General features: G+C 34.2%; 1 protein-coding gene across 1 annotated transcript in view; it reads right to left on the reverse strand.

Annotated features, from left to right (window-relative positions):
* Positions 1-24,558, reverse strand: part of LOC150092763 (transcription intermediary factor 1-alpha-like) — a 366,172-nt gene that overhangs the window by 261,650 nt on the left and 79,964 nt on the right. The window contains exon 3 of the mRNA XM_090414272.1: positions 23,738-23,997. Coding sequence (XP_090270398.1) covers positions 23,738-23,997 — 260 coding nt within the window. The remainder of the gene's footprint in view (positions 1-23,737; positions 23,998-24,558) is intronic.

A 24,558-nucleotide genomic window follows, 5' to 3' on the forward strand; every position in this document is an offset into this window, starting at 1 on the left:
CAGGGTCACTTGGAGAAATTATTGTTTGGTGAAAGTCAGGAAAATGTTTCTGCATACCTACAAGAAGGAATGATGTGCATTAAATTAAGAGGTCAAAACTATATGTAATGGCAGAGAAAGAGAGAAGTGTGAGATCCTGTAAGCGTCACAAAGAAAGTGAAAATTTATAAAAATATAGCAGGAGATTTAGTTCAAGATTCAGCTTTAGCTTTCTATTTGAACAGACATGTTTTAACTTATCAAGAATAAAGTTGTCAGGTATCTACCTGGATACTAAGAGAACAAGGATGGACTAGCAATTTGGGATTTAGCCGAACCCAACTGTATTCTTATTGGCTTAAACCACAATATAAAATGATGATACAACATGACAGAATTTCATGTCAGCTGGAGTGTCGCTCAGATAAACAAGGCCCCTGTTGTTTTTGCCAGGGAACCAGAGTGAACAGCAAAAAGTCAACTACTGGAACAAATTCTGAAACACACCCCCAACTCAATATCAGAGTTCAAGATTGGTACTCAGGGCCGCATTTACCAGGTGCATGAGGCGCAAGATGGGGCCTCACTCTCTAGGGGAGGCCTCATTTTAAAACCTCACTCCTCACAAAGAACAATAAAAAAACAGCATAGTTATAGTTGCAAAATAAAATACTTATTTTTAAATATTAAATTCATAATATAAAAACTAGAAGCTGAGGAAAAATTTGTGAGGCTTCCCACTTCCATTTGAAATACATTGTTCTTTCCTTAGAATATAAAACTAACAGGAACTCCTGTATTCCATAAAATTTATGTATGTAAGCATACCATTTCTTTGCTGGACGTATATACACGTCCAGCAAACCTGAATAATATTCTGTCCACCTGCTGAAAGAACATGGATAAGAAGTGTAGTTTGACAGTCATGTCCATTAGAAAATGCGATAATCCTTCACGCTGAAAAGAACACTTAACTACATTACCTGGTGTACATAGTAGCTATGTTCTGTGGCCTACAGCAAGAAATGCTTGCCATTTGCTCGGTAAACGGAATCTTAAGTTACCAGACTAAATACCTATGAGTTATATTCATTTTGCTGCTTGTTTTTATCATATAACTATAGGTTTTAATGTCAGCGGAAAATAAGAAATCCTTTCATACTTTCATATTGTATCACTCTGAAAGATCAGTGTCACTGAATTTTGTTGCTAATTATTTTAATCGCCAATACATTTAAAAATTCTCCAAGAACTCGATTGAAGATAATTATTTTTGTCAAACAATTGTTTTATAAATTCAAGAAAATCCGAATCTAAAAATGAATGCAACCTCCATCTGTTCCAAATTAAGTTTTCTATTTTATTCATAATCTTAGTTCGAAGTTAGTTATCATACGTAAATCTTGAATCATATCATGTAATGCATAATTTTTATAACGTAATCTGTAGGTTTTTGCATTTCAACTTTCTTGGTTTCCCCCCTAATCACTCACTACAAATCAAAATAAACGGCAGTTATGAAGTCAACTGTTATGTACATATTTTTGGCTAATTTAGATATTATGCAGCAGTTTTGAAGTAGCGATATTTTCCCTACAGTTTATCTTTTGAAAAATGTGTAGGTGCATGCATCAAAATGAAATTTTATTTCCAAATTTTTCATAACAAACTTAATTTGCCTTTAATGGCTAACTCCCCCCCTCCAAACAAAATTATCACCACACACACACACAAATACTACTAGATAACATGTGCGCACTTTCCTTTTGTTTGAAATCGTTATTTTTCCTAAGTATACTGTTTCAGTTTTAAGCAAAAGACAAAGGCGTAGAATCTCTGATAAAATACCACTGGATATAAATTGAAGACTCACAATTGGAAACCCAAAGTAATGTAGTTGTGAGACATACATACATGATTGTGAGACATACAAAAATATTTTGGGAAAATTTGGAGAAAAGAGTAAAGCTAATAATAATGGCAAATATCTGTTGGATTTCTGCTCAGGACATGGACTGGTTATTACTAACACCATGTTCCAACATAAAAAAAATGTGCACAAATTCACATGGAGAGAAGAAGCAAGGAATAAGAAAAGTCTCACTGACTATGTTATTGTTGATAGTGATGTTTTCTCCCTGGTGCAGGACACCAGAGTGTGCAGAGGATTTGAAATTGGAAGTGATCACTATTTAGTCTTGAGCAGGATAAAATTGAATTTCATATTGAAAAGAATAACATGTAAGAAAGTTTTAAAGCGAATAAAAGTTGAGCAGCTCTCAGATGTGAACTGTAGACTAAAATACAGAAAGATTATTGAAAAGAAAATGAAAGACTTTGAGAACAGGAATCAAACTTTGGAGATTCAGTGGCAAACTCTGAAGAAAACATTGATTGATTCTGCCAGAGAGGCATGTGGTGAGGTTGTGTGCAAGGATAAAAAAATCAGAACTCCCTGGTGGACACAGGAAGTTAAAGAGGCAGTGAAGGAAAAGAAGAAAGCATATCAAAAGTTCCTGGCAAATAAGTCAGCTTTTACTCTTACAGAATACAGAGACAAATGTAAGAAAGCTAAACAGTGTGTAAAACTAGCTAAACAAAAGTCATGGGAGGACTTTGGCAAGAATATAGAAAATAAATATCAAGAAGGTGGCAAAATATTCTGGAGGTTGTTGAAGAAGCTTAGGAATGGAGGAAAGAGTGCTGTAAAAGGAATTAGAGATGATAAAGGTGAAATGAAAACAGGAGAAAAAGATATCCTTGAAGAATGGAGTAATTACTTTGAAAAACTGCTAAATGAAACAAGCAGTGATGACAGCACAGTGGTAAAAAACACTGACCAGGCATGCAGTCAGGAATACATATCCATACTTGAAGTAGAAAAAGCCATCAAAGGCTTGAAATGTGGAAAGGCAGCAGGAGTAGATGATATTCGACCAGAAATGCTGAAGTATGGTGGTATAAGAGTCCTACAGTGGCTGCACTGCATAGTTCAGAAAGCCTGGACAGAGGGACGAATTCCCGATGATTGGAGTAGAGCTCTCATAGTACCCATATATAAAAAGGGAAATAAAACTGAATGTGAGAATTACAGAGGTATTTCCCTACTGAGTGTTCCTGGCAAGATCTATGCAAGTATACTTGAGAAACGGTTGAGAAGAATTGTGGAAGAAAAGCTTGGTGAAGAACAAGCTGGATTCAGGCCAAATAGAGGCTGTCAGGATCAGATCTTCACTTTACGACAAATAGTCGAGAAAGCATGGGAATATAACAAAGATCTGTATTTAAGTTTTGTCGATTTGGAAAAGGCATATGACAAGGTGACAAGAGAGAAGCTATTCAATACGCTGCAGTTATATGGTGTCAATGGGGCATTATATCAAGCAATACTTAGTCTTTATTTGAGTTGTAAGTCAGCAGTTAGAATTGAAGGAAGTACAGGAAGATTGTTTAATGTTAAATCTGGTGTGAGACAAGGATGTACATTATCCCCTCTGTTATTCATTATATATATGGATCACATTATGAAGGAAAGTGGTATTAAACCTGATATCAAAATTGGAGATGTTAATGTCAGCTCTTTGCTTTATGTGGATGATGTTATACTTCTAAATAAATCTGCTACGAGTCTGCAAGATTCTCTGACTAAATTGAATAGCTGTTGTAATAGATATGGTATGAAGGTCAGCAATAAAAAGACAAAGACAATGAAAATAGGCAGAATCATTGAAAATGTCAACTGTGTTGTGAATGGAGAACCTGTGGAACAAGTAAAACATTTCAGCTACTTAGGTACGATTTTTACTGAAGATGGTAAATTAAATATAGAAATAGACAACAGAATCAGAAAAGCTGGTATGGTGGGAAGTCAATTGAATAAATTCATATGGAATAAGAGAGAAATTAGTCGGAACACTAAATTAGCTGTATACAAGACAGTGTTCAAACCAGTTTTAACTTATGGATCGGAGAGCTGGGTCAGAAGTAAAACACTTGACTAAAGACTAGAGACTGCAGATATGAGAGTCCTGAGAAAGATTAGAGGCGTGAACAGATGGCATCAATGGCAATATCATATTAAAAATGAGGATATTAGGAAAGAACTTGACACTGTCAGCATCCAGGAATGCATTAGCAGAGCTAATCTCAGGTGGTATGGTCACTTAAATAGAATGGGAGAGGAAAGATTAGCAAAACAAGTGTTCTCTGCCAGGTTGGCAGGAAAACGACCCAGCGGAAGACCAAGATATAGGTGGATTGATACGGTACAAAGTGCCTTAGACGATAGAAATATAAGATCTGATAATGTTGGAGTCTTGACAAGTAACAGACTGATTTGGAGGAAAATTGTAGATAGGAAGTTAGTAATGATGTAATTTTTTCATGTAGTACTGTCATATCCTGTACACCCCTTGAGGGTACATGGCAGGAATTTGATGATGATGATGATGAGTAATGCGGTTTAACACCATTTGTTGTTCATAAAAAAAATTAAAAAAATCGTTCCTAAAATTGAAATGTGCGACCCATATAATCTTATTTTGCAAGGAAAGGAAGCAAAATGTCATATTTATTTCAATAAATGTTATTTAAAAAATATAAATGTTTGTCATAATATTTCCAATGCAAACAAACATTTTGATCATTTATTTTTGCACATGTGAAATTCGTTTTTATTTGGGAAGAGACACAATAAGTAAATTGTGCAGCAAAAAAAAGGGTCAATCCAAGAAATACAGTGCTCATAATTACAATAATCCGTTAACTGCGGGGAGGGGAGGGTAATTGCATTTTAACAGATAGAATGCTGATGAAGTTTCATCAGCATTCTTCCTTTTTATAAGGTCAAAGGGATTTTGAGTATATTTGCGAACAGATATATTCAACATAACTTAGCCAGTTTTGTTGTAAAAAGTGCTGCATTTGAAGAAATATTATAATAAAATAATAAATAATAATAAAATAGCAAAATTCATAATGCTTCAGAATAACTTGATAATTTTGATAATACTAAAACAAGATGAGACATCTGTTTAAATCTATTATTATTATTATTAGAGTCCTTTTAAGGGGGTGCTTAAGGGTCAAAGCTGTATAACTGAGAGGAGACCTCCACATAGCCTTTAAAGGAATGCGGAGAACCGACCAGGGCTTCTGACCTAATGTCCAATCCTCACCTTCTCGTGGTGCACCCTGTTGGGTATCTACTTTGATACTGAACGAACGAGGATGGGCTGGCAATTTGGGATTTAGCCGACCAAATTGTATTCTTATTGGTTAAACCAAAATAAAAAATGATGGTACAACATGACAAAATTTCATGCCGGCTGGGGCGTCGCCCGGTTAAACAAGGCCCCCGTTGTTTTCGCCAGGGAACCAGGGCGAACAGCGAAAAGTCAGCTACTGGAACAAATCTGAAAACAAACCCCAACTCAACATCACCAGAGTTAAAGATCGGTACTATCAACGTAAGAAGCCTGAATGGCAAAGAAATTGAGCTAGCTGAGGAATTAGATAAGTACCAGATCGACATAATAGGGGTTACTGAAACAAAAAAGACCAAAACTGGTGAGATCTTTCTGAGCAATAAATACAAAATGTTATATTCAGGCAATGACATTCAAGGAAAAGAAGGAGTAGCCATAGTATTCAACACAAAATACGAGGCTAATCTTCTTGAATGGCAGTCAGTCTCAAGTAGAGTAATGTGGGCAAATATGAGAATGGGGAACTGGACAATGAGACTTATTTGTGCCTATGGTCCCACAGAAGGTTCTACTAAGGTAGAAGTGGAGGAATTTTTTGAGGCTTTAGAAAAAGCAACTGACACAATGAAAAAGGAAAAGTTGGTCCTTGTTGGGGATCTAAATAGTAGAGTAGGAAATGATTGTGAGACATACAAAAATATTTTGGGAAAATTTGGAGAAAAGAGCAAAGCTAATAATAATAGCAATTATCTGTTGGATTTCTGCTCAGGACATGGACTGGTTATTACTAACACCATGTTCCAACATAAAAATGTGCACAAATTCACATGGAGAGAAGAGGCTAGGAATAAGAAAAGTCTCATTGACTATGTTATTGTTGATAGTGATGTTTTCTCCCTGGTGCAGGACACCAGAGTGTACAGAGGATTTGAAATTGGAAGTGATCACTATTTAGTCTTGAGCAGGATAAAATTGAATTTCATATTGAAAAGAATAACATGTAAGAAAGTTTTAAAGCGAATAAAAGTTGAGCAGCTCTCAGATGTAAACTGTAGACTAAAATACAGAAATATTATTGAAAAGAAAATGAAAGAGTTTGAGAACAGGAATCAAACCTTGGAGATTCAGTGGCAAACTCTGAAGGAAACATTGATTGATTCTGCCAGAGAGGCATGTGGTGAGTTTGTGTGCAAAGATAAAAAAATCAGAACTCCCTGGTGGACACAGGAAGTTAAAGAGGCAGTGAAGGAAAAGAAGAAAGCATATCAAAAGTTCCTGTCAAATAAGTCAGCTTGTGCTCTTAGAGAATATAGAGACAAATGCAAGAATGCTAAGCACTGTGTAAAACTAGTTAAACAAAAGTCATGGGAGGACTTTGGCAAGAATATAGAAAATAAATATCAAGAAGGTGGCAAAATATTCTGGAGGTTGTTGAAGAAGCTTAGGAATGGAGGAAAGAGTGCTGTAAAAGGAATTAGAGATGATAAAGGTGAAATGAAAACAGGAGAAAAAGATATCCTTGAAGTATTGAGTAATTACTTTGAAAAACTGCTAAATGAAACAAGCAGTGATGACAGCACAGTGATAAAAAACACTGACCAGGCATGCAGTCAGGAATACATATCCATACTTGAAGTAGAAAAAGCCATCAAAGGCTTGAAATGTGGAAAGGCAGCAGGAGTAGATGATATTCGACCAGAAATGCTGAAGTATGGTGGTATAAGAGTCTTACAGTGGCTGCACTGCATAGTTCAGAAAGCCTGGACAGAGGGACAAATTCCCGATGATTGGAGTAGAGCTCTCATAGTACCCATATATAAAAAGGGAAATAAAACTGAATGTGAGAATTACAGAGGTATTTCCCTACTGAGTGTTCCTGGCAAGATCTATGCAAGTATACTTGAGAAACGGTTGAGAAGAATTGTGGAAGAAAAGCTTGGTGAAGAACAAGCTGGATTCAGGCCAAATAGAGGCTGTCAGGATCAGATCTTCACTTTACGACAAATAGTCGAGAAAGCATGGGAATATAACAAAGATCTGTATTTAAGTTTTGTCGATTTGGAAAAGGCATATGACAAGGTGCCAAGAGAGAAGCTATTCAATACTCTGCAGTTATATGGTGTCAATGGGGCATTATATCAAGCAATACTTAGTCTTTATTTGAGTTGTGAGTCAGCAGTTAGAATTGAAGGAAGTACAGGAAGATGGTTTAATGTTAAATCTGGTGTGAGACAAGGATGTACATTATCCCCTCTGTTATTCATTATCTATATGGATCACATTATGAAGGAATGTGGTATTAAACCTGATATCAAAATTGGAGATGTTAATGTCAGCTCTTTGCTTTATGCGGATGATGTTATACTTCTAAATAAATCCGCTGCAAGTCTGCAAGATTCTCTGACTAAATTGAATAGCTGTTGTAATAGATATGGTATGAAGGTCAGCAATAAAAAGACAAAGACAATGAAAATAGGCAGAATCATTGAAAATGTCAACTGTGTTGTGAATGGAGAGCCTGTGGAACAAGTAAAACATTTCAGCTACTTAGGCACAATTTTTACTGAAGATGGTAAACTAAATATAGAAATAGACAACAGAATCAGCAAAGCTGGTATCGTGGGAAGTCAATTGAATAAATTCATATGGAATAAGAAAGAAATTAGTCGGAACACTAAATTAGCTGTATACAAGACTGTGTTCAAACCAATTTTAACTTATGGATCTGAGAGCTGGGTCAGAAGTAAAACACTTGACCAAAGACTAGAGACCGCAGATATGAGAGTCCTGAGAAAGATTAGAGGCGTGAACAGATGGCATCAATGGCAATATCATATTAAAAATGAGGATATTAGGAAAGAACTTGACATTGTCAGCATCCAGGAATGCGTTAGCAGAGCTAATCTCAGATGGTATGGTCACTTAAATAGAATGGGAGAGGAAAGATTAGCAAAACAAGTGTTCTCTGCCAGGTTGGCAGGAAAACGACCCAGCGGAAGACCAAGATATAGGTGGATTGATACGGTACAAAGTGCCTTAGACGATAGAAATATAAGATCTGATAATGTTGGAGTCTTGACAAGTAACAGACTGATTTGGAGGAAAATTGTAGATAGGAAGTTAGTAATGATGTAATTTTTTCATGTAGTACTGTCATATCCTGTACACCCCTTGAGGGTACATGGCAGGAATTTGATGATGATGATGATGAGTCCTTTTAATTATGAACTCTATAAAGATATACTCAATAAATTTGTATTTTTGTGGTTTTAAATAAATAAACTAGTTTCATTTTGTCACAGATGGTTTCCGCTGGACTACCTGTATTTTTAGACTATTATTCTTATCAATATTGTAAAAACTCGATTGTAGCTTAAATATTCCAAAGCACATTACATCAATTTTTTTACTTTGGTCAAGTCCAATAAGAATGTTGTAAAAAATAGCCTTGTTTGTCTCTGTATATTTTGTATTAGATATTTTTGTAAATAGCCCTTTGGAAATTAACTGTTTATATTTCTTTAATGTTTATCGAAAATATTATGTCAAATATTTATATTTTTAAATAATATTTATTGAAATAAATATGTCCTTTTGCTTTCGTTTCTAGCCAAATAGCATTATATGGATCACCACATTTCAGTTTTAGAAACGATTTTTTGTTATTCATAAAGACAAAATAAAAAAAAAAAATTTTTAAATGCTAAATCGCATACTCAGTTTCCGATTGTTAGTCTTTTTGGTATCAAAAATTTATATCCAATGATATTTTAGCAGTGATTCTTCGCCTTCGTCTTATTTATTTGTATTATGCATATTACGATAATATCCAGTGCATATCCTCGTAGATATGTTGAAAATATAATATGAAAAATATCATATATGGAATGATTCAAATTTTTGCTCATTTTGAAGACTTTCTAATGCTCCCCCCCCCCTTATCCTCTCCTGGAACTCATTTGCATAACTACTGTAAATTTCTACAGGTTTGTAAGCTTTTCTAGACAGTATTCAAAATCTACGGCAATCAGATTGTACCGTGAAGCTTCTAATTCTGTACTATTTATTTGCAATCTAAAACCAGCTGTTCTATTATCTGCTGAAATTATCTGTGAAATTATTACTCTCAGCTATTGAGAAAGAAAGGGGAGAACACTAAAGTCGCACTAAATTGCCTCAAGCTGTAGTGCAGAATACATCAAGAATGTCTTGTTTTCTTTTCGATTGTTGATTACAGATATCCTAACAGAAATACTGACATTTTGTTTATATTAGAATCTTGGTGAATAATTTTTCTGGGATGATTTCTCTATTCGTTATAATGTGCGTTTCTTGTTATAGGCAAGTGAGAGGCAGCTACGAAAGTGAGATAATCCGATTAACCATTCTCTTCAGCATGAGGGTTTATCACACCTTCTAATGGACATAACGGTCAAATTGCACTTCTTATCCTGGTTCTTTCAACAGGTGGACTGAATCATATCCAGATTTAGCTGGATGTCTATAGACATTCCAAAATGCCGTTTGGAAGGTATTTTGAAACATGTTCCAGTGACAACAGAGGTTTTTTTTGTGTGCTGCTGATATTTGTATTAATTATTTGGGGAACAGCAGTTTCTATATCACATAAATAGAGCATTTGAATTTCAAGTTTATTATCATTTATAAATTAAATTGATTTTTCAGTTCATTTTTTAAGAATATATTAATATAAAGATAAGAATATATTATTCAATTAATTATTAATCTTATTTTACTGACACTCATTTATTTTAACAAAACCAAGATACTAGTGTTTCTATTTTTGTATTTTTTAAGCTTTTAACGTAATTATTTATTTTATTTATAGTTTATTTTGGATTTAATAAATATTTATTTCACTTTTGATAGATTAATTCACATAATGATGCCAAGAAAATTTGAATCCGGAGCTAGTAAAAGAAAACGACTCAGAGAAAATGAAAAACAGCGCTAAATAGTCAAAAGGGAACAATTTTGTCTTTCTTTCATTCTGAAAATGAAGAATTTCATAGAACTGAAGTTGTACTTCACAGTTCTCAGAATGAAAACGAAACATTGGTATCATTATCAGGAGGAGATGAAAGTGAAAATGAAGAACATCAAAATGATGTAGAAAACATAGGAGAGAAAGAAGTAAATGAAACAAATCAAGAGGATTCTAAAGAAATTTTTCAATCGGAGTCTGTACTTACCAGCAAGCCAGCTATCTCTTATCCTACTGATATAGCAGTGTGGCCACTTACTATTAATGAACAGTTTATCCAGCATATTTTAATAAATATGCCCCAGAATGTTGGTAAAATCGAAAATTTAAAAAAAGAATACACAGAACGCAATAGAATATATGTCAGAAATGTAAATGAATCACATTTTTACTGTAAAAAGGCGAATGGAACAAAGGAGAAATGAGAGTGGCTAATTTTTTCAGAAACCAGCAAAGCAATTTACTGTTTTGTTTGTAGATTGTTTTCTAAGTCAAATAATAGCTTAATGAAGGGTTTTAATGACTGGGGAAATATAACACGAACCTTATGTGAACACAAGCATTCTACTGAGCATATACAAGCAATGTGCACATATTGCAAAAGAGAATCAAGTTCTGTAAATAGTCGAATTGATTCTGAATTGATCAAACAAATACAATCTGAAGAAAATTATTGGAGAGAGGTTTTAAAAAGAATAATAGCTACCATTAAGTTACTGAGCAAACTAGGGCTAGCATTTAAAAGGAATACAAATGATATTTTTTCTGATTCTTGAGGAAATTATTTATCATGTTTACATTATTTAAGTGAATTTGATGATTTTTTAAACCATCACATGAAAATGTACGCCAACTGTGGTTCTGGCAGATCAAATTATCTTTCTTACCATACTTGTGATGAATTCATAGCGTTAATAGCTAAAAAAACAAGAGAAATATTAATATCAGAAATTAAGGAAGCTGCTTATTTTGCAATAATACTCGATTCAACGCCAGACATTGCCCATAATGATGTTTAGGTATGTTGCCGCAAATTCTGACATTAGAGAAACATTTATCGGGTTCATCAGAATTACACAACACAATTCCTTATATTTACAAGAGGTAGTATTAAAAAAATTAGAAGAATTATCTTTGGATATAAAAATGAGCAGAGGGCAAAGCTATGATAATGCAGCCAATATGAAAGGTATTTATACAGGTTTACAAGCTAGGCTGAAAAAACGTAGTCCCTCTGCACATTATATACCGTGTTCTAGTCATTCCTTAAATTTAATTGGCAACTGTGCTGCGGAATCTTGTCCGGAAGCAATGCAATATTTTTGTTTTATTCAAAATGTATATAATTACTTTTCATCTTCAACAAGAAGATGGGGTATACTCCTTAAACATTTAGAAAAAAAATCTTTAACAGTTAAAAGACTAAGTGAAACGAGGTGGTCCGCAAGAGCTGACGCTATATTGGCTTTGAAACGTGGATATAAACAAATTAAAGACGCATTACTTGAACTATCCATTTCTCCTCATGAAAAACCTATTTCTAAATTAGAGAGCTCATCATTGGCTGAACATTTTGACAAACCAGAAACAGCAATTTTAACAGTTATGTGGGAGAAAATTTTACAACGAATAAATGCTGCTAGTAAATCTCTACAAGATCCCGATATGGATTTGTTTTTAGCTAATAATTTGTTACACTCTTTAGTTGGTTTTATTTTAGATATAAGAAATAGTTTTGCTGCTGTAAATGAAGAAGCAAATTTATTAACAGATGAGACAAAATTTAAAGATGAAAAGGAAAGAGTTAAAAACCGAAAAAAAAATGAGTGACGAAGTTTCACAATCTAACAATGAGATTATATTACATGGGAAACAAAATTTCGTTGTGAACACTTTTAATGTCATTTGCGATAAACTAATTTTGGATATTAATGAAAGAACAAAAAGCTATTTCGATATATTAGATATGTTTGTCATTTTTTTGAAGGAAGTTAAGCAATTTTTAATAATGATAAAGGAAGAAAATTCTTCAATTCAAATTTCTTCAAATAATTACATATTTTGAAGAAAATTCTTCAAAATATGTACAAATTTCTAAACGATGGGTTAAGGTCTACTTTTCCGAACATAGAAACAATTTTAAAAATATTTTTGATGATGCCTATTTCAAATGCAAGTGCTGAATGCTCATTTTTAGTGTTGAAACGAATAAAAAATTATTTAAGAAGCAACTTGCACCAAAATAAAACAAGTAACCTGTCGTTATTATGTATTGAATCAGATGCAATGGACTCAATCAATTATGATGAAATTATAGATATATTTGCTAAAACAAAAGCCAGAAAAAAAAACTTTTAGTTATTAATTTTTTTATTTAAATTTGAACTGATTTATTTTTATACTTTTTTTTAAAATGCAAATATATGTATACCAATTGTATTGTGTTATTAAAATAAGTTATTATGGAAATGTTGACTTTTATTTTCAATAAACTAAAAAAAATGCTAATTTTTGAGGGCCTCATAATGATGTTGTACCTCGGGCCTCCAAAAGTATAAATGCGTCCCTGTCGGTACTATCAACATAAGAAGCCTGAATGGCAAAGAAATGGAGCTAGTTGAGGAATTGGATAAGTACTGATATAATAAGGGTGACAAACAAAAAAACAAAAACTAGCAAGATCTTTCTGAGCAATACATACAAAATGTTATATTCAGACTATGACAATCAATGAAAAGAAGTCGAAGCAATAGTATTCAACACAAAATACAAGGCTAATCTTCTTGAATGGCAGGCAGTCTCAAGTAGAGAGTGATGTGGGCAAATATGAGAATAGGGAACTGGACAATGAGACTTACTTGCACCTATGATTCTTCAGAAGGTTCTACTAAGGTGGAAGTAGAGAAATTTTTTGAGTCTTTAGAGAAAGCAATGGACACAACAAAAAAGGAACAGTTGGTCCTTGTTAAGGATCTAAATAGAAGAGTAGGAAATGATTATCAGACATACAAAAATATTTTGGGAAAATTTGGAGAAAAGAGCAAAGATAATAATAATGGCAAATATCTGTTGGATTTCTGCTCAGGACATGGACTAGTTATTACTAACACCATATTCCAACATAAAAATGTGCACAAATTCACATGGAGAGAAGAGGCTAGTAATAAGAAAAGTCTCATTGACTATGTTATTGTTGATAGTGATGTTTTATAATTGGTGCAGGATACTAGAGTGTTCAGAGGATTTGAAATTGGAAGTGATCACCATTTAGTCTTAAGCAGGATAAAATTGAATTTCATATTGAAAAGAAAAGCATGTAAGAAAGTTTTAAAGTGAATGAAAGATGAGCAGCTCTCAGATGTGAACTGTAGACTAAAATAAACAAACATTATTCAAAAGAAAACAAAAGAGTTTGAGAACAGGAACCAAACCTTGGAGATTCAGTAGCAAATTCTGAAGAAAACTGACTGATTCAGCCAGAGAGGCATATGGTGAGATTGTCTGCAAGGAGAGAAAAATCAGAACTCCATGGTGGACACAGGAAGTTAAAGAGGCAGTGAAGGAAAAGAAGAAAAAGAAAAAATACTAGTAGTATTTTTTTGTCTGTAAATTGCACGTGTTCAGAAGGACGATTTAGTACCATTATTACATCACACCTCCTGGGAGTTCAAGGACTCATCAAGGGAGGGAACCTGCTCTATGATACTCCACCACTCAATCCACCAACTACTCCACCACCACTAGTATTTTAAGTATATAAATGTTGTACTTTGTGCTCTTAGAGTATACAGAGGCAAATGTAAGAAAACTAAACACTTTGTAAAACTAGCTAGAAAAAAATTAATGGAAAGGCTTTGGCAAGAACATAGAAAATAAATATCAGGAAGGTGACATTTAAATATTCTGGAGGCTGTTGAAAAAGCTCAGAAATGGAGGAAAGAGTGTTGTAAAAGAAATTGGAGATGATAGAGGTGACATGAAAACTGGAGAAAAAGATATCCTTGAAGTATGGAGTAATTACTTCGAAAAATTTCTAAATGAAACAATCAGTGACAACCCAGTTGTAAAAACACTGACTAGGCATGCAATCAGGAATACATATCCATACTTGAAGTAGAAAAAACCATCGAAAGTCTGAAATGTGGAAAGACAGCAGGAGTAGATGATATTCAACCAGAAATGCTCAAGTATGGAGGTATAAAAGTCTTACAGTCTAACCTTAAAAGAAAGAAAAGTCTTACAGTGGCTGCACTGCATATTTCAGAAGGCCTGGACAGAGGGACGAATTCCAGATGATTGGAGTAGCGCTCCATTGTATCCATATAAAAGAGGGAAATAAAACTGAATGTGAGAATTAAAGAGGTATTTCCCTACTGAGTGTTCCTGGTAAAATTTATGCAAGTATACTTGAGAAATGGTTCAGAAGGATTATGGATGGAAAGCTTGGTGAAGAACAAGCTGGATTCATGCCGAAAAGAAGCTGTCAGGATCAGATTTTCACCTTACAACATATAGCTGAGAAATCATGGGAATATAACAAAGATCTGTTAAGTTCTGTAGATCTGAAAAAGGCATATGACGAGGTGTCAAGAGAAAAGCTATTCAAAGCGCTACAGTTATATGGTGTCAATGGAGCATTATATCAAGCAATACTTAGTCTTTATTTGAGTTGTAATCAGCTGTTAGAATTGAAGGAAGTACAGGATGGTTTAATGTTACATCTGGTATCTGACAAGAATGTACATTATCCTCTCTGTTATTGATTATCTATATGGATCACATTATGAAGGAAAGTGGTATTAAACCTGATATCAAAATTGGAGATGTTAATCTCAGATCTTTGCTTTATGCAGACGATGTTATACTTCTAAATAAATCTACTAGAAGTCTGCAACATTCCTTGACTAAATTGAATAACTGTTGTAATAGATAACTCCGCCACTGCCAGTTCCAAGACTGGATGAAAAAGGAGAGGGGGGGGGTTACTTGTGGCTAGTAGCCATAATATGGAAAAAACATATTGCTACAGAAACCTCAACCATTGTTGGAAAACCGACACAAAACCAAGAGGGAGAAGTACAGAGGGAAATGAAGCAAGCCAGTGAAAGCCCACTGGAGAAGCTGACAGGCAGAAAACTCCAAGAAAAATACCTCTTTAGCCCAAAACGTTTAACCAAAATTGGATGCTGGAATATTAGGACTTTGTACGAAAGTGGAAAAGCTAACTTACTAACCAGAGAAATGGACAGATACAAAATAGAAATACTAGGTCTAAACAAGACAAGATGGAATGGTAGCAGAGAAATCCAGCTAACAACAAACAAATACATTTTATATTCTGGAAACCAGAATGAAGATGACACACATTGCAAAGGTGTAGCTTTCATGCTAACAACAGATGCTAGAAGAGCACTAATTGATTGGAAACCAGTTTCTGAAAGAATCAAAGTTAGATTCAAAACTAAATACAGAAATGTGACTATAATAAACATATATAGACCAACACACAATGCAAAAACAGAAGAGAAAGAAAACGTGAATGAAATGCTGCAAAAAAGAAGAGATGAAGTAAAAAGAAAAGATATGCTTTTAATTATAGGTGACATGAATGCAAAAGTAGGAAATAGTAACATGGGATACGAACAAATAATGGGAAAAGAAGGTTTAGGAAACTGGGAAAAGAATGAAAATGGGAAAATTCTAAAAGACTTTTGCACTTTCAATGATATGATCATAGGAGGAACCTTATTTAAACATAAAGCCATCCATAAACAGACTTGTATATCACCTGATAAGAAATCCAAAAACCAAACAGACCATATTTTAATAAACAGACCTTGAAGAACCTCTTTGATGGATGTAGGAGTTTGGAGAGATCCAGATGCTTTTACAGACCACTTATTATTGATTGCAAAAATAAAAATGAAACTAAGAAAAATATTTAAAGAACTAAATAATTAAATACAATATATCCAAACTGAAAAAACAAGGATACAAAAGACAAATATAAAGCAACATTAAGAAATAAATATGGAAGCCTTATAGAACAACATAATGAAATAGACATTGAAGAGAACTGGGAAAAAATAAAGAATATATTTAATAGTACTGCCGAAGAAGTTCTGGAAGGCAGAGTAGGAATCACAAACAATGGATCCCTGAAGAAACCATCAAATTATGTGAAGAAAGGAAAGCTTTATGGAATACACTTCTGCAAAGTACAGAAGAAAACAAAAGAAATAGGATAAATGAAAGATACAGGTTTAAAAACAGACAGGTAAAAATGTGTAGAGGCTGAAGCAGCAACAAGAATGTGACCCAAACAGGTTGTTTGAGATAACAAGAAAGTTAGCTGGGAAGAGTTTTAAAAGGAAACGGCCTGTAAAAAAATAAACAAGGAAAGTTACTCACAAATGAAGCACACATAGAAAAAAGAGTAGAACATTTCCAAGAACAAGAAATACCAGAAACACCAGAAGAAGAAATACTTAAAATAAATGCAGGAACTATAACTAAACTAGAAATAACTCAGGCAGTAAAGAAAACAAAAAACAATAAAGCAGCTGAGAGTGACAATATACAAGCTGAGCAGATATAAACACTACTGTTGAAATGCTATACCTGCTATTTAATCAAATATGGGAAAAGGAGAGATGGCCAGAAGACTGGAATACAGGACTCCTGGTGAAATTGCTAAAAAAGGGAGATATAACATTTTGTAAAAATTGGAAAGGGATTTCACTTCTAAATGTTGTAAGTAACATATTTATTAGAATATTGCTAGAAAGAATGAAACAAGAAATTGAAACTAAACTGAGGAAAGAACAGACTGGTTCAGGCCAAACAGATGTTGTATTGATCAGATAACATTAAGAATAATTGTTGAACAATCAATAGAGTGGCAGAGTAACCTATATGAATCCCAAATATCTTTTGCAGATATTTGGGATTCATGGATTTTGAACGTGCATTTGATAGCATAGAAAGAAAGACAATATGGAAGTTAATGAAGCACTACGGGATTCCTCTGAAAATCATAAATATAACAAAGAAAACTCATGAAATATCCAAAATCCAAATAATAAATAATGGCAAACTATCAGAACCATTTGCAACAAACAAAGGAGTAAGACAAGGATGTATACTCTCCCCAACCATCTTTCTGATTGTTATTGATTGGGTGATGAGGAAAACATCTGAAGAAAAAATTGGCATTCAATGGGGATGGTCAAATAAAATCGGTGACCTGGATTTTGCAAAAGATATATGCCTTTTGGCACAAAAACATCAACACCTCCAAAAGAAAATAGATAATTTATACCAGGAAGCAAATAAATGTGGATTGAAAATAAATCATAACAAGACTAAAGTAATGAAGATAAACTCCAAACAAGAATTAGTCTTTGAAATACTAGGGAAAACACTAGAACAGATAGATAACTTTATTTACCAGGGATCAGTGATTAGCACAGAAAGAGGTACCAAACACGACATATAAAATAGAATCCAGAAAGCACAGATTGCATTCAGTATGATGAAGAAAATTTGGGGATCCAAAGAAATAAAATTAAAAATCAAAATTAGGCTCTTCGACACTAATGTTAAGCCAGTTTTACTATATGGAGCTGAGACATGGTCACTAACAAAGGAAAGCATAAATAAAATACAAGTCTACATAAACAAATGCTTGAAGAAGATACTAGGAATATACTGGCCAAATAAAATAACAAACATAGAACTTTGGGAGAGAACAGGTCAAACCAGCATCAGAAATGAAATCACTAAAAGAAAATGGAACTGGATAGGTAACACAATCAGGAACCCAGATAAAGAAATAGCAAAAATGCACTAGAATGAAATCCCCCAAGGCAAGAGGGAAAAGAGGTAGACCCAGAATAACATGCAGAAGAGAACTAGAAACAGATGCAAGATGGCTGGGATGTTCCTGGAAAGAGATCAAAAAAGAAGCATTGAATAGAGTCAGATGGAAGTCAATAGTTGAGGCCCTATGCTCCACAGGGAGCGAAGAGGATAGGTAAGGTAAGGATGTAATAGATGTGGTATGAAGGTCATCAATAACAAGACAAAGACAATGAAAATAGGCAGAAGCATTGAAAATATCAACCGCATTGTGAATGGAAAACCTTTAGAACAAGTAGAACATTTCAGTTACTTAGGCATGATTTTTAGTGAAGATGGTAAATTAAATATGGAAATAGAGAACAGAATCAACATGGTATAGTATTCCATATCAATTTATTCAGCTGAATAAATTTATGTGGAATAAGAGAGAAATTAATCAAAATGCTAAATTAGCTCTATACAAGACAGTGTTCAAACCAATTTTAACTTATGGATCTGAGACCTAGGTTAGAAATAAAACACTTTACCAAAGACTAGACCACGGATATGAGAGTTCTGAGAATGATTATGGGCATGAATAGATGGCATCAATGACAATATCATATTAAAAACAAGGATATTAGTAAAGAACTTGACATTATTAGCATCCAGGAATGTGTTAGCAGAGCTAATTTCATGTAGTATGGCCACTTAAATAGAATGGGAAAGGAAAGATTAATAAAACAAGCATTCTCTGCCAGGTTGGTAGGAAAAAGCCCCAGAGGAAGACCAAGATATAGGTGCATTGATACAATAAAAAGTGCATTAGAAGATAGAAATATAATATCTGATAATGTCGGAGTCTTGCCAGGTAGCAGATTCATTTGGAGGAAAATTGTAGATAGAAAGTTAGTGGTGATGTAAGTTTTTCATGTAGTACTATCATATTCTGTACACCCCTTGAGGGTATATGTCAGGAATTTGATGATGAAGTTTAAGTTCTTGTTGGCATCAGTAGAAGTAGTGAAAGCATGAGCGAGACATGGCTAACAGAAGAGAATACTGTTACAAGAACAGAGTATGATGGTTCAGGGCAGACACAAAAGATATAGACAGGGAAGTACTGCTAATGATTCAAGAGAAATTTAATCCAAACAGAGTCGAAATCTCCAATAATGAGATGGTGGTGGAAGCATAAGTAATATAGGAAATGAGTTTAGTTTGAGCTTGGTGTGGGACAAAGGTTAACAGGATAAAATACATGATTAGACGCTACTACAGAGAAAGATTATCTGAGGAGGACTGAACTGCATCGAGAGATAAAGCTCATGAATACAAGGAAAGGAGCCTTGAAAAATTATTAATTGATATGAGATCTAGTACAGAGAGTCAGGGAAACTAAAGCCTGATGAGAAGAATTCTGAGAATCTGCATGTAAGAGTGACAATGTTACGTAACTGTGTTAATGATGGGAATGGTTGTTATTATTATGAAAATGATTATAAAGAGAGAGAGAGGAAAATAGACTGGAGAGAGAGAGGAATGAAAGCATGAAAGATAAGGGAAAGTGAATTTATAAAATTACTCATCAATAACCACCTTAAGCAGCGCATGATGGAACAAACTTGAGGTAAAAGAACAATGGATCTAGTGAAAGCATCCAAGAATCTGTTTATAAATGACTCGACCATTATGCCTCCAACTAATAAGAGCATGCGAATTCATACAATTTTTATAGAAATTGTTATCTTCCATGCAGTTTGACATGAGAGATGATAATTCATGTAGCGATATGTAGTGATAAGGGCTTTGACTAAGAAGGGACACTGTAGAACTATAATAACTATGTATCGTAATCAACTTTGAGGCAGCGTCTGGTATGAGAAACTGCATGAATCTGAAGGAATCAACAGCATATGGGAACTAGTCAACAGGTGCCTAAAAAAAGCTATATCTGACTGCATTTCCCAGAGTTAGGAGAATTAATTGTATGACATTTAAATAAAAGAACATTTTAAAGCAAGACCTGCATAAAAAAAATAAAATATTATTATATGACACCTCCAGAGAGTCCAAAGACTCATCAAGGGAGGGCACCTGCTTTAAAACTTTGTCTCCACCAACTGCATCTACACCAACGTCATCTACTGCCCACCACCACCACCAATAGATTTTCACAAACAATCACAAACATCCATGCCCAAGGCGGGATTTGAACCCGCAGCCTTTTGGCTGGAGAGCGGATGTGCTGACCACTCAGTCAACCAGGCCGGCAATCTGATATCATGAGAAGTGATGATGAGACTTAGCACTATAAAAAAAGAAAGCAAAATCAGATTATGAAAATAAGTTAGCTGAACAGATCAAAGGAAATCAGAATTTTATTTGCTACATACAATTCTTTTTGATTTCCTTCAAATGAACGAATAGAAGTAGGAATGAATGGAAGAATAACCTTAGTGAATGCAGATGGTATAAGTATCAGATGCACAAGAAAAATTTAAATATTCACTTTAGTAAGGTATATATTCTAGGCAGACTCAGTTAACTTTCTGGATGCCAGGGAGGAAATTGCCAAAATAAAGAGGTAGATGAGTTAAAAGTATTAAAGCTATTACAAGAGCTAGATTCAAATACAGCAGTTGAACTTGATAGAATATCATCAGCATGAGTACTAAAGGAATGTACAAAAGAATTAGCAATGGCTTTGGTTGTTCAACTTGAGTCCCAGCATATGCAAGATTGCTCATGAGAGGAAGGAGAGCAAGATAATTTCATTATATAAAAGAATGAATTTAAATGTAAGGACTAATGCAGTAAATCAAGCCAATTAGTATCGCTGTTATGGTGATCAAAGTTTTAGAAAGACTAAATAGGATTCTCATACAAAAGTAGGTAAAAGCACTAGGTTCCTTGATAAAGGAGAGCATGGCTTTCTTTATGGCAGGAGGTCTTGCTATAGCAATCTGCTTGCATTCTATAAGAGTGACAAGAGAGTTGGCAAGGGGAATGAATATCCACCACTATACTTATGGATTTTGTCAGGGCATTTGGCAGGATTATACATTTGTAGATGTTATGGGGGGGGGTCTCTCTAGTGTACCATCCTTATTTGTTGATAAGTTAGGAAGAGTGATAAGAAATGTAGCTGATACAGAATTTCTGCAGGTTTCCTTCTGTTGAATTGAATAGACTGGTTACATGAGCAAATGACAATGAATGCCATTCAATGCTGCCAAATGTAAGGTAATGCATTTTGGATGAAAAACATTGCAAGTAGAATAGTTTATTAATGAAATGTTGCATGTAGTCAATGAAGCTAGAGCAGACTTTAGGGCTACCAAAGACAGTGAGTTAAAGTTTAGGGGACACTTGCATTATGCACTGACCTAAGTCAATGCATAAGATAACTAGGATGTCAAAGAGAACACTAACTTGAAAGAATAAAATTATTTAAGTTTACAAGGTTTGATAAGACCATGACCATGTCAGAATATGCTGCAGACAGCTGAAAAGATCCAGTGGCAAGTAACCAAGGTATAACTTGGACAATGGAATAACTGTGCATATGAAGATGGACTGGTTTTCAAAGTTTGATTAGATGGAAGAAAAGAGGTATGATAGAAACAGAAATTAATAAGGAGACCTTATAGTATAGACAAGTGAGATTTTGCAGTTTATGCAGGTTGAGGTAAAACTTGGGATCATCCTTGGATGCTGGCTAGGAATGTAGTCAGGAAGCATGTAAGGTCTAGGTTTTCCTCATGGTATTTGTTGAGTGAGTATAATGGGTCACCATTAAGATGTATGTGTATCGTCAATGAATGTGTTCAAAGAGAGATATATGTATTTAAGTATAATGTCTAAATAGGCCTTCCATTTATGAGTCCTTGAACTCTGGAGGAGCAGTAATAACAATAATTATTATTTTTATAATTCCAGTGAAAACAGAGCCTTTTATGTATACCCAAACACATGCTCTAAAACAGTGTTTCCCAAAATTTATATAACTGGGGATTGGTTATTTTTTCTTCATTATAATTTTTGCAGCCCATTATACATATGTATACACACACACACACATACACAATAAGCCACAAAGTACATTCACATATACACACATACCAGCCATTGAATTAGACAGCTTTATGCAGATGTATATAAATATCACTTACACAGTGTATATGCAAAATACTTGGTCAGTAATTGTCAATAGTGTTGATCACAATGGGAAAAACAAAGGATCTTTTGAAATTTGATAGTTTATTGTGGGTGTCCATCTGGCTGGAGTCGCAATTTCGAAAACAGCAGAGCTAACTGATTTCCCAAAAGGTGAAATCAATGGAAAAATAATCCACATTGCTTATCCAAGAGGAGGCACAACTGTGGTCCTAAGACATTTTTCAGTAACGAAATCACAGTCATCTAAGAAAGTTTGTAAGAACATCTTCCTGTATGTAGCAGTTGACCGAGGCATTTAATGAAGACTATTCCTGACCAACATCTCACTATGCACAGGAAATTGAACAGGATCGGTATTGGCAGTCGCATGCCTATACAGAAACCACTGATTTCTGCAAAGAACCAGAAAGTTTATCTACAGTGGTGTCAGAAACGCTCTGACTGGACAATGGAAGAAAGTCATGTGGTCCGATGAGTCACAGTACGCCTTGTTCTGTACCGATGGTAAGCAGAATTTGGTGGAAGCCTCATGAACAATGAATCCAGTTTGCCTTGTAAATAGAACTCAAGGTTCTGGAGGTGGTGTCATGGTGGAGCATGTTCTGTCGGTAAGGAACGGATCCTCTGAACATCGTTGTTGATCAAGTCCATCCTGCAATGATTACTTTGTATCCAGAAGGTGACTGTTGTTTCATGAAAGACAATGCTACTGTCCAATATGCAAGTACTGTTCAGCAATGGTTCTGCGAGTTTGACAGTGACTTCCACCATGTTTCCTGGCCACCACAAAGCCTGGATCTGAACCTCATTGAGAATGTATGAGTCTTTTATATATATATATATATATATATATATAAATAAGACTCATACATTCTCAATTACAGCTTGATATATACATAATTGGAACTGAGATGGAAGTCCTCTTCCATCAAATCTGAGCCAGTTAAAGGACTCTCTGGTGAATATCTGCTACATTGTAGACGTAGATGCAACCCAACACAGAATCTATGCCAACTGCATATGTACTGTAATTCGGGTTAAAGGAGGTTCAATGTAGCATTAAATAAAACTTTCCAATTCATTGTCCAGTATGTGTAATGTACATATTACATGCTGGCTGAATTAAATAAGAAAATTTGTAATGCCATTAAAAATATATTTTTACTGGTATCTGATACAGGTGAGCAACAGAGCATCAAACTGTATGTACTTGTATTTACCATGTGTGTATATTCCTGTTATTGAATTTGAATGAACAATAGTTACATTTTTGTTGTTTTATTTAATTTACCTATTTATTTATCATTTACAGCTTGATTTTCAACAGTTTACATGCCATATTTGAATTGTTATATTTCCTGATAACCAGGATTTTTTTTTCCCCTGTAAACTGGTACCAGGCTGCAGACCACACTTTTGAAAAACACTGTTCTAAAATACAATCAAAATAAAATATAGTTCACTCTCCCCCTTTCCCAAATCAATTATTTTGTTTAGTATGGTTCACATGGAATATACTTACTTCACAGCAAAAGTTTTTATTTCTTGGATCACAGCTTGTTCCCGATGGGATACTTCACTATGGTGTTTATTTACAAGAATTCGTGCAGTTTCGATGTGCGCTTGTTTCTCTTTTATTTTACCTAGAAGAGTATTAAGATAAAGCTTTTCTTCTTCACATGCTTTCGATATGAACTGATACTTATGGTCTTTATGTTCTTGCAGCTGACAATCTCTGCATGTAAGCCTATCACATGTTTCACAATATAATTTTACTTGTTCCTATGAAAGGGTAGGGAGAGAAGAAAAATAAAGAGGTTATTCATTTATAAATGTTTCTTATAAATAGCTATATTATAACTGTCCAGTTATACAGCACACCAACTACATATCTCTATATATAAAAAGTTTTGTTTATGATGGAAGAGAGGATTCCTTAAAGTTTTAGTGCAACACTCAAGATCTAAATTTGTTGTTTTGAACAATACTGGAATACACATGCTACTGTCATAATGAAGCATGCTCAATCAAGGGCATTTCTAGTCTCCTACTGTTATAACTATTTTGGGATAACTTAAGAGTCAAAACCATATTTGAATCGCTACATAAATGACATGAAATATCAAGACCTCAATAGGGTTTCTGACCTAATGTCCAATCCTCACCTTTTTTCATATAGTTCATTAGGTATCCATTATGGAAATTTAATAAATGGTTAACAATTTAGAAATAAATCCAACAAACTGTATTTTACATAGGCTGAAAGTGCATGTGCATTATGATAAGAACAATCAGATATGTCAGCAAGAGGTAATACCTAGTTATATAGACCCGTACCATTTT

Source organism: Typopeltis vanoorti, chromosome 25, assembly GCF_054136105.1.
Source record: "Typopeltis vanoorti isolate ZY-2024b chromosome 25, IOZ_Tvanoo_1.0, whole genome shotgun sequence".
NCBI lineage: Eukaryota > Metazoa > Arthropoda > Arachnida > Uropygi > Thelyphonidae > Typopeltis > Typopeltis vanoorti.